Source organism: Melanostigma gelatinosum, assembly GCF_949748355.1.
Source record: "Melanostigma gelatinosum genome assembly, chromosome: 11".
Lineage (NCBI taxonomy): Eukaryota > Metazoa > Chordata > Actinopteri > Perciformes > Zoarcidae > Melanostigma > Melanostigma gelatinosum.
The window spans coordinates 15,008,424-15,020,325 of record NC_136644.1 but is presented as its reverse complement, the minus strand read 5'-3'; the positions used below and the strand labels follow the sequence as shown (position 1 = coordinate 15,020,325).

The 11,902-nt window shown below is 41.1% G+C and overlaps 1 protein-coding gene across 3 annotated transcripts in view; it reads right to left on the bottom strand.

Moving 5' to 3' along the window:
* Nucleotides 1-678: 678 nt before the first annotated feature.
* rptor (regulatory associated protein of MTOR, complex 1) overlaps nt 679-11,902 on the bottom strand; it is a 152,387-nt gene continuing 141,163 nt past the window's right edge. For all 3 annotated transcript variants that reach the window (XM_079277759.1, XM_079277761.1, XM_079277760.1), the window contains 6 exons: nt 6,063-6,169; nt 4,392-4,519; nt 2,934-3,020; nt 2,746-2,862; nt 1,941-2,070; nt 679-905 (listed from right to left, as the gene is read on the bottom strand). In XM_079277759.1, the coding sequence (XP_079133885.1) occupies nt 837-905; nt 1,941-2,070; nt 2,746-2,862; nt 2,934-3,020; nt 4,392-4,519; nt 6,063-6,169 (638 nt within the window). In that variant the 3' untranslated portion in view covers nt 679-836. The remainder of the gene's footprint in view (nt 906-1,940; nt 2,071-2,745; nt 2,863-2,933; nt 3,021-4,391; nt 4,520-6,062; nt 6,170-11,902) is intronic.

The window sequence follows — 11,902 nt, the reverse complement described above, 5'->3', positions numbered from 1 at the left end:
GGCGGCCATTAAAAATAATTCATAAACACGCTGGGGTCCAGCGGAGGGCAAGTTTGTGTTTCCTGCACCAGTGAATGTGTTTTAACAGAGCGTGCTGTACTCCGGATGACCCACCCCAACCCCTCCCACGCCACTTCTAGTTTCGCAGGGGTCACAGTTCGTTCAGGTAGAGATGCTCGCTGTGCGGCGAGGAGTAGCCCCAACGATCGGTGGGTACCACTTCTTTAAAATAGAACCTCTAATCATCTGTATACGCTATTTAAATATACACACTCCTCAGCACAGCCAAGTCTACAATCATTAGCATCATAATAAGAATATGAATAAACAGTGAGAATAATAATAATTATATATACGTATATATATATATATATATATATATGTATATATATATATATATATACGTATATATATATATATATATATATATGTATATATATATACGACTATATATATATATATATGTATATATATACATATATATATATATATACATATATATATATATATGTATATATATATACGACTATATATATATATATGTATATATATACATATATATATATATATACGTATATATATATACATATATATATATATATATATGTATATATATATACATATATATATATATATATGTATATATATATATACATATATATATATATAGTCGTTCGTAGCATGAGTTCTTGTCAGCAGCCATCACTAGAACATTCAGGGTGGTAATTGCATATGTACAACAAAAACATAATTTACATCCCAGAGCTCGAGGCTGTGGGTCAGAAGTCATATGTAGTAGATTTGTTGGGGAAGTGTTGTTGATGAATGCTGGTGTGTTATCTGAGCCTCTTCTCCGCTGAATAGATGGACATGTAGTAGTCGTTGCTGCCTACCGCCAAGTGGGGCTGGAGGGAGACAAAGACAGTCTTGTTAATTACAGGTTGAATGATGTGTGTGCGTTCACAAAAACTAAAAAGAGGGTAAAGTGTGCACTGTAGCAAACACAATATGTTGAGAAAATACCATTTAGAATACAGTCCATGTCATTATTTTCTTCACAAATGCAGTGATAGTCTAATGAAGTTTAAAAGCATGCTAGTGTAAATGTAAAAGTTAGCTAATGCTAGCTTCAGTGGTAATGAGCAAAAGCAAAAGACCGAAGACCCTGAGCGCAGAAAATAATGTGTTTGCTTTGTTTTGGTCTCCACCAACTCCTGGCTGTTTAGCTGCTAAATGCAGAAAGTTTAAAGTGTTTTTTTTTTTTTTTAACAGTCTTTTCACTGAAAATGAGGTTGATGAGTGAAATCGTAGGCCAGAAAACCCCAAACATGTGCTAAAAGAGGCTAAAAAGCTGCGTCGAGTTTAGGGGAGCTGCAGAGTCAGGTGATCATTTTTGTGGGTTCATCACTATAAGGGACCCCTTCACATTACACACAGTCATTTGTTCAATTGTTCATAAAAAGTGCCGCTTAAAAGACTATAATTGTGAGGTACCTCATTTAAGTATACACCACTACATTTATATGACACCGTAGTGTAGTTACAAGTTACTTTACGATTAAGATTAATTAAGATCAATTTTGTAATGTTAATGGAATGTAAATACAACCCAATTCCCTCCAGGTGATAAAGTATTAACCATACCGGAGCAGACACTGGGGATACATTGATTTCAGTGGCATTTAAAATACAATTTGGCTATTGAAGAATGTGACGAATGATTTCAAATGGCTCTTATACACAATGTTTAACCTTACAGATTAAATCAATTTGACTGTTTTCCTAGTGCATCTTGCTTTTAGACCAGGCGACTAGTCTAAATTGAAACTTATGTTCATCAGGGAAATATGTTGTTAGCAACATCCCGAACACAAACTCTGAAATACTTAATAATGACTGGCCCAGATGTACGATTGCAGTAAATTGAAGTGTTAGTTTACCCAGTGAGGATGGAAGGCTAAACAGCTGATGGCCCCAATCCTTTGTCCCATGAAGCCGTCATAATACTTTATGTTGCTGATCACATCGCCGTTAGAGTTGTAGACCGCTATGAACTGGTTCATCGATCCACTGGAGAGCAGAGGATGAGGGAGAGAGAGAGAGAGATAACATAATATCAATCATACGCTGGACGTACTGCATTTATTTCTTTTGTGGTGACATGTAACCTCCTGTAGGGATGTCAGCTGCTTTGTCCAGTTATATTAGTTTTGTCTATCAAGCCAAATACAAACAAGAACAATATTTTACTCTTCTTATTTAGACAAATGGAACAAAGTAAGGAAGACTAAAAAAAGATCTAAATTGTTTTCTTCCTGTTTATGACTTAAGAACCGGTAGAGAAAAAGGTTTGCCAGGATAATAAGGGTAGAGGTGCACTTGGGCCTTTTTTGGCTGAAATGTGTGTTACAACAACAAACTACAAAATTATCCCAAAAAAAAGAAATGTTTTTACCTTCCAAAAAAACCAACCTTCAACCATGTTTCACAGATAAGATGATTTAAGGAACATTGAAAGATTATCATGCAAACACGTTTTCACCTGCTCTCACGTCATAAACACAGGAGAGAAAAGACTTTAGATCAGACTAAGACAATGGATCACCGCATTTGTTTTCCTCACTTGCCCCTCTGGGCATCCGTAGCAGACAGAAAAGGAAGAATGACCGGATCTGACCTTAATTTTGTGGACACTTGATGAGTTTTTTTGGGTGCTAAAACTTGCATCTACACATACGAACTCACCAGGCGAACAAGTTGGCCTGTGGGTGTATGTCCAGGGCTGTTAACCCCTTCACTGTCTGCAGCACGTTGATGGAGTCTGGCGCCCGCGGCTCAAAGAATCGAACATCACCGTTAACACTGAGGAGGAAACAACAAAGTTAGTACAGGCATAAAAAAATCAGTGTGAGTCAGACAAAGAGAGAGCATACCTGACACTGATAATATGTCCGTCAGTCTCCTTCTGTAGATGAGCTTTGACCACCCAGGCTCCGTGCTCCCTGTAGGTCATCACCCGACTGCAGAAACACACAAAAGACAGAACAAATGTCAGCTAAGGTAACATTTAACAGCGTGTTTCTTCGCTGACAGGAAACACAGGAAAATAACACCGGAGCTGTGAGCCTGTGAACATCAGCTTCAGTATGCTCAGAGAAAACTAATTAAAAACATGAATACAACAATTATAAAGCCAAAAGGTGTATAATGAAAACATACTTTGACATTGAATAACGGAGTGAAAAACATAGGAACAATAACAAAAGCACAAAAAGAAAGCGATGACCAGATGATTATTAAATTATCTGGTTCAACCTTAAAAGTAATTAAAATTGCTACACCAAAAGAGTTGGATTTTAGGACACAAATAAACTACGGCCTAAAGTTTCCTAGAAGACTGGAATCATTTGGAGGACTTGTATTTTGGAATGATGGAGTCTGTGTGTTATTTTGAATTGATTTAAACAGTGTCTGGAGCCATTCCTTTTGTATGTCATGCAAAATAGGGCGATAAACTTCTAACCAAGTGAAAGAAAAGCTCCAGTGAAAAGAAAAAACAGCAGTATAAAGGACAGAAGCATGTCTCTTTCTGCTGTAACATGTAATAAAGGTGAAAAAACACTGGGTGGCATCATGGGACCATGACTGAAATAAGCAACAGTCTATCGGAGAGACTGAAGTGGTGTTATAGCTAAAAACTAAAACCCTACAATCATCTTTTTAGAGCTGAGCTGTATTTGAACACCCAATATCCATAACGCACTCTATTAAACTTGATCAAATACATCCTGACTACTGGTGTGACAGGAAGTGGATTTAATCCCCAGAAATATCAAGGACAAACACTAAACATGAATTTACAACAATCAACAGTAATTTTCAGATTGTAAGAATCAATTTGTAAACGGCTGCACACACGAGGCATGTGTGCATCTGTCTCCTGGTCCAGGACTAATCTCAGGGCGAGCAACATAGTTGTTGAAAGATGTAACTCCATGCCTGAGGGGAACTATTAAATTACTTAAAGATGTATGGGCCACTCTGTGGTTTAACTGCTTTGTTTTTGCCCTCTGGGACTGGAATTAAAATAATATTTAACCAACTGGGGGGATACGGTGCCACCAGGGTCCATTACAAGAGGTGGCTACCCCCAAAGGGAGATTTACACCACACTGTATATAATAAGTATAGATTAGAGAGGTGAATAATGTAGGACGGTGTAGGAGTTAATGCCCACATAAACTGCTGTGTAGGTGTATTTAAATAGTGGTGAGACAGTAAAAGAAAAGGTGGGAATTTAAATTGTAAATTAATAATCAATGTAACCTTCTGTGCAATAAAACAATGATAAGGTCAGATTGAGAGAGAGAGACCGAGAGCGAGAGTTCTACCATTCATTTGGACCCATCCTCCTGTCGAATACGCGTACGGATCCGTCACCAAGACCGGCTACGATGAGTGAACGCTGGGAATCACAGGAAAGGCTGGTCACACAGCTGTCTGCTCCGGTTGGGATGTCCTGGTGGACATGCAAACACAAGAATCCCCATCAATGGCTTGTAAAGCAAACTACACAAGGTACCACTGTCAATACAACAACTCATTACACATTAAACCTTCTTTGAAATCATCAATCATGTGCTCTGTTTGGTGTTTGAAGCTGGACCCAGCATCAATATGTAGCCACAGGCGAGGTTGGGCCATTTGTATTCGTATTAGTCCATCCATCAAGACCGTGATTAGGGCACTAGGGACCATTAGATGTGTTAAAAACAAAGAAAGCGAAGGAAACTGGACTAATGGTAGTAGCTCTGCCACAGACTTCCATTAGTATCCTAACACAGACAACAGCATGAGTACAAAGTGCACAATACGTCGAATGTATCACAGACTTACTCATGTTTTGGTATTTAACATTTATTATTATATTATTCATTTTTCCTGATTTTAGCTTGGACCAGTTTACCTTGAAGTGTGACCACCTTTTATACAGAAATACATACATTCAGCTTGCTGCTCTACCTTCAGTCCAATGCTAAATTACATGTTGTAAAGTCAAATGCCATCCAACACTACAAAATAATACTTTCCTTTTCAAGGATTCCAATATTGCACATTATTCTGATAATGTTGAAGACATCTTAAGATGGTTCAGCATTCTAAGCTCAAATTTTTAGCTTCAGCTTTACTTCTGCTGTGTTTTAAGTTTAATGCTATTGTAGCGGTGTACAGAACGGTCACAGAGGCTCAATTTGGTGCTACACATTTAAGATGTTCTGCAGAATTCTAAAATACCGGCAAAGCAGCAAAGCTCTGCTCCCGGCCGGAGGAGGAGCCACTGCTGTTGAGCTCTCCATCTCCCACCAGAGCGCAGAACCTTCGTGCCGTAAATCGCTTTGTCCGATTTCGCATTGATTCGGATCCAATGACACGCATCCAGAATAATAATATTGAAAAAGCCAATCTTCTCGCTGATGGTGTGGTTTACTTATATAGGTCATATAGAGCTATCAGTATTAAATTAAGACTGTTTCATAACCAGCTAAATCCTGTTGTAGTAGCTTTAAGCTGATAAATCAAGTCAATGGATCTTCGAAGTAATCTTCTAGGGACAGACTGACACACAAACCCAATCACAATTTAAGACACGGCAGTGGCTCATTTTAAAATGAGTCTTAACTTTATCAAATGCCTCTACTTAATAAAGTTCACCTGTTTTATTGAAGAGCATTTTTGGCAACCCCACATTGAGTTTTGGAAACAGAAGCTGGCTGTAAAACCCAACTCTTTTCAGATTGTTCTTTACAGAATAAATCAAACTGGAGGAGAGACTGGAAGGAAAGTAGACAGCAACCATTTGCAAACATAATAAAACCTCAATTTGTTAGTCCCTTCATTGTTATAGGATTGATTCATCAAACACAAGGATCTTTAGAAACAGACTTACAAGGCCTGAATGCCACGTTTCTCACCAGCTAATACACAGTTCCAGGTTTCAGCTGTATTCATTGTGAGCTTTTGGAGAAAATCAGACTTGCAACCAGATGCACTGAGTACAATACCTGGACCTTCATCTCCCTGTCGGTGTCCCAGATCCTTACGACTCGGACATCTCCAGACGTCATGAGGAGACCAGTCTCCTGCTCCCAGTCAACGACCATGCCTGCACCTACAGCACAGGATGACACAGCAGTTTCAATGCAGATGACCATATATGAGCACATAAACCAGTGCTGTGTGTTATTATTAGACCGATATCAGGTCCTTCAAATAAAACCAAACAGAAGACATAACATTTTTTTTTATAATAATACTGAAGAATGTTTCAAAAGGTGCCCAATAGCTGAAATATGAGCATAAAATATTAAATTACTGAGAATAATTTGTGTGAATATGTGAACAGCAGTATTCATTTACGTTTTTTTAACCGAGTAAATTTTATTCATAAGTGAACTCAAACCCACACAAACAGCTGTTAAACACACAGAGCATGTGTTGATCCCGCTAATACACAACACACACAATCTGTCGGGGTTTCAGAAGGCTCATGCTGTCACATGAAGCAAGTCAAATGATGGATTAGTGCAACACAAAGAATTGAGCCGAGACTGCAAGTGAATAAATAATAACTTTTTAAGTCAACTTATGAAGTCATATATAAACGTCCCTTATTCCTTAGTGTATGAATGTGCAGTTTATGCAGATGGAAGCATTGTTTCGCATTTTGCATCCTTCCCATCGAGACGACCAGGGGGAGATGCAGACACCGACCCTGGAGCAGAGCCTGTCAGCAGATTCTGGCTTAGAGGAGCCAAATGGCACTCAAGTGACAACGTGAGGAGGGAAGAAGCTGAAGACAGCAAGACTCTTCGGGTGTTGGCAGTCATAGCAGGAATCAAGCGTGCAGTGCCATGTCGCACTTGCCCTGCTGGCTCAGTGATGCCTGGCAGAGGCCTGTGCCTGTAGCCTAAGGGCATCCTTACGCTTAAAATAAAGTGCTTGACGTATTTAAGATTAGCGTCTGAAATGCCCTGGCACCACAACTGTCTAATGTTGGACGAAAATGAAGGCTCCACTCACGGCATAAAGTAAGTGAGTTAATCATTTGGCACAACCAAAACAGGAATAGGAAAATGCTTTTGTTTTCCCCTGATATCTATCGGTAGCTATCTCCAGGTGGGCCAACCTGAATAAGTGTGGAAACAATACCTGGCAAGTTGATGAAGGCGAAGAGGCACTTGAGAGGTTTTCGAACAGCCATTCAGTTGGCTTTCAATCTAATTGAAGTAATAAAAGGTTGTCTTTGCGACAGTAACGCCAACAATAAAACCATTCAGAAACGCTAAGGCAGGGGTGTCAAACTCATTTCCACTCTGGGCCACATCAGCATCACGGTCGCCCTCAAAGGGCCGGTTGTAACTGTAAGACTGTATAACTGTAACTACTACTAACATATTGTTAAATAACTCTCTGCATTTGATTATTGTTTATTCAAGTGTAAACATATTGTACATGCAGTTATATAAATGAAAAATGATATTTAAACACATTTCTGTTATTATAACATAAATCATTTTAATTGAGGGTTAAGAAACCCACATGCCTATCAAAGATCAAACTATTAAAGAAAATAACAAAGACAAATATCAAACACAAGTTATTACATTAACTTTGTTCAAAGCTGTTTGTGTCACCTCTCTGCATCACTAATGTTCCTCCCTGTCGTCGTCCTGTGCATGGCAGCTACATCCAAGAGCTGCTCACTGAGAGTCAGGTCTGATGAACACGGATAGATGATGTATCCGTGTTGTCTGTGCTTTCATCAACAGTTAATTCGAAACACAAGTACCTGCTCGTCTCTTAGCTAGCTGTGTTGTTAGATTGCTGCTAGTTCATGAACTCGGTCTGCGATGGTGTTTCTTCACAAACTGACATTTGTAAAAGTCTGTATCTGGTCGGAGCTCTGCTCACATACCTTTAGCATGCACTGGGCTGTAGCTGTGTAAATATATTCTGCTGTGATTGCAGTCTGCCTTTTAATTCTTGGACAATTTGATGTTTTTCTTGGAGGCCAAATGTTTGGTGTCAAAATGCCGACGTGAATTGTATCCTTCATCACCGACACGCCTCATAACACAGAAGACAGACTCGTTTTCTCATTGAAGCACAAACATGTATTCGCTTTCCCATCTTTCATTACATTTTCTTCCCTCTGCATCAATTTTTCTCTTCGTGGACATTTTGGGATTATTTGTCGATCTTTTTCAATCTTTTTTTTTGTTTTTGCTGGCGGATTCGCGGGCCACATAAAATGACGTGGCGGGCCAAGTTTGACACGTGTCCTCTAGGGTGACATATGTGAGAGTGATTCCGTGGCTGCAAAGGTTCAGGCACCGCAGATGCGCACAACCCCAAACACTGACCAATCAGAGCAGATTGGACTTTTTGAGCGGCCTTAAAGAGAGTCGCAAAAGCGGCCTGTTGTTTCAGATAGAGTGAATAGAGGTTTTAGAGGAAAAAACGCTCTTCGGGCTGTTGCCTCTCCTGTCCACCTGTTGTGATAGTTTTAATGTTGGTACACAGACAACATGCTATCTCATGATTTCAACTTTCTATCTCATGATGTCGACCATGGGGATACTTTTATTTTCAAGTCTAACTTTAAATTATTTTTCTAAAAAAATGTTTTTTTTCTTTTTTCTTTTTGCTGGCGGATTAAAATGACATAAAATGACGTGGCGGGCTGGATTCGGCCCGCGGGCCTTGAGTTTGACACATGTGCGCTGAGGCAACAGACAAAAAGGTGTCCGTTTGCACTTTCAGCTCACTTTATTCATTCAATCCCTTTTGTTTGTATCGTACCACAGAGGGCAACACTATGAATGTCTTCGAGGAGACATGGTCTGAAAGTGTGCACCCTTATCCCCATCTGTACAATTCATCACATCCTGCCCCCTCCATCAGTGAAAACCCTCTGCAGGTGAACAGATCGCACGACAAAGCTTCAACCACTGTTTGCTCGTTGGGCCCATTAACACTTACAAGCTGGCGAGTAGCTGAGTTGTTGAAAAATGATGTAAGTGAGCAACCTACAACATCCTCCAACAATTTGAAAGCCTTTCTAGCTTGTTAGACAGCATTCAACATCTCCCGGTTGGATCCATCACATCTACCGTTTTTTAAGTCTTTTTTTTACCCAGTAAAGTATTTTTGGGGCCTTTCATGCCTTCATTGACATTCGGTAACAGAGCGATGACAGTGGACCTTCAGTTAACAGGAAAACACGCTGTCTTTCTTTTAAAAAGATGCTTTTACCACAAGCGCTACAGAAACAGCATCCTTTCCCCTCCTCTTGAAAGTCATTACGCCATGCTTCATGTCCTCCCCTTCATCCTCCTCTCTGAGTCACTTCCTCCTCCTGTTTTTTCACAATCGATAATCAGCTCCAGGTCACCCACCTATGTCACCACCTTGCTTCATACATTCTTAAACACAGTGTCTTTTCATCCTAATTGGCTGAATCCTGTGCCACTGCTCATCTCCTCCGTGTGCCTAATTTATGAGTCGATCACTTTCTTCCACTCAACCATCTGTGTTGGGCTTTCCACTGTGCTATGTGGCTTGGGTTGTCAGGAAAACCCAGGCCCCAGGGGGCGGCTTCACATCCTTCACTGTGACGTCATCGTGCTCGCTCAGGCGCCACGCCGTCACATGCAGGCACATGGGAAAACCACTTTCACAGGACTGCGCTCATTTAGTGACACGATCGCAGTCACACGCTTGATGCCGGCTCATTTTAGAAGCTGTGGGAAGAGAGGGGGCATTCCCTTTGAAGCTGGCAGCTCTGGCATGAGGAAATATGGGTTACGATGAGAGAGGGGAGGAGAATGGAGATTCCCCCAACACATGAAAGCGTGTGCATGTATTCCCTCTAAAGTAAGGAGCACACGGGACACCAAACCTTCGCAGGATTAAGATTCAGTTTGATCAGTCTTTATGTTCCCGTGTCATCCCATCCCATGACGATAAATCAATTGTGGATAAATATAAAGCGCATGAGTGAAGATCCCCACAAGACCAAGTCCTGTCAAGGTCTAATTGTCTCTGTGTTTTTGTTTCTATCTTAAGCATTGCCAGATGGACCTGCTCGGTTGCCCTGGAGCACAAATAAGATGCTGGGCCCCTACAGACCCTTTCTTCCTTCCACTGTTTGCTTTGTGGTACAAGGTGCACTTAAGGTGGGATGTTAAGGTGGACCGGCTATTCTCATTTCAGTTACTAACCGCTCCTCTGAGACTTGCTCAGCACAACACGGACCCTCGGCTGCCAGGACTAACAACTTTTCTGGCGGAAATGCTGCAGTTGATGCTGTGCTTCAATGGTGCATAAGAAATGGTCCATTATGTTTGTACAAACCAGTTGACACACAGTAAACCTTGGTCTTATGGGCTCCTGGAGTTCTGGGGGTCAGGATACTTGCCCCCTTAGCCCATTTCAGCCTTTCCATTCCTCTCTGGATCTCTATCCAGCCATCCAACACTTCTTCTCACCCCAAACTCACTTCATCCCAACTCTTTCCTTCATTATTTTCTCCTCTTTCCTTCTTTACTCCCTGACGCTAATCAAAAGCAGTTTGCTGGGAGTTCAGGGGGTCACAGCTCACAAATCTGCAACCTTAAACCCCACCCTTCAGTTTTGTATCACACGGTCAACACTCGGCTCAGCTACTCAAACCGGGATACAATTCTGCCTTAGAGAAAACCTTTGTGGGCCTGAGCATGTCTTAGTTACCCACACATAAATCAATAGGGACATGGAGAATAGGGATGTGAGAAGGAGCAAAGTAGTGTGGGCAATGTTTCCTCAGCTGTACATCTTACCACCTTACAGAGGTGGAGGTATAGATAGCTTAGACTCTCACTTTATGCCTCGTCTCTTTCACTTGATTCTTGAGATCAAATGTTCTCCCCCCAATGACGACTTCATAAAACAGTAATGGTATTGTTTACTGAATGGTCTTTCCTTTGATGAATCTTAAACAAGGGGGGGGGGGGAGCTACTTTTAACACCACTAACAGTCGTGGTAGATCATCTTGTTCCTGTACCAGTGAGCCAGCACAATCTAACCTAATTGTAGACATCTCTATCTATTCCTTTGCACAAGTACCATAGTTTCACTCCTCTTTCTCTCTGGAACAGATGCTGTCTTCTCCTTATTCTATGCGGTTATCCATATTGATGAACTAGCTCTCCCCCACACTGCAGCTCATTAACCCACTGCTGCTGCCTTTCTGGTTCGTCTCCCCCTGAGAGTCATCCCCTCTCTTCCCTGCATCGTGTTTGCTTTGAAAAGGTCCTCCAGGACTCCGGTAATAAACCGTCTCCAGGATTACCAGGGCCTTCCCCGCATGCATGTGCCTCTATGAGAAGGTGATGTTATCTATTTAAATGCTCTGTCCGGTTGTGCATGATCAGTTGGTCATTATAACCTTTGAAGGCCGAGGCTTGACATTTGGAGAGGTAAAAAGCTTTGACCTGCCTTGTTGACAAAGACCTTGTGAAATGAGGCATAACCTACATGACATTAGCACTGTCAATAATCTACTTGGTGTTATTCTTAGATCTTCCGAGTAAATGCTGAGGGCCAACAAATTGTGTGTGCCTTGAGGATTTTTGTCTCATTTCCCTGAAACCTCCAAGTCATGTGCCATGTCCCAGAGCCCCAATGTTAACAAGGCAAAAAGGCAGTGCAGCCAAATGTAGTACAGGACACAGCATCTGCCTTTCTAAAGCGAAAAAAGAGAGGGCTGCCCGACTTTCACTTATGCAACCAAAAGAAAAGGGACGAAGAGGAAAAACCCTAATATTGAGCGACTGCAGGGGTAGGAGTGAGTCGAGGGAT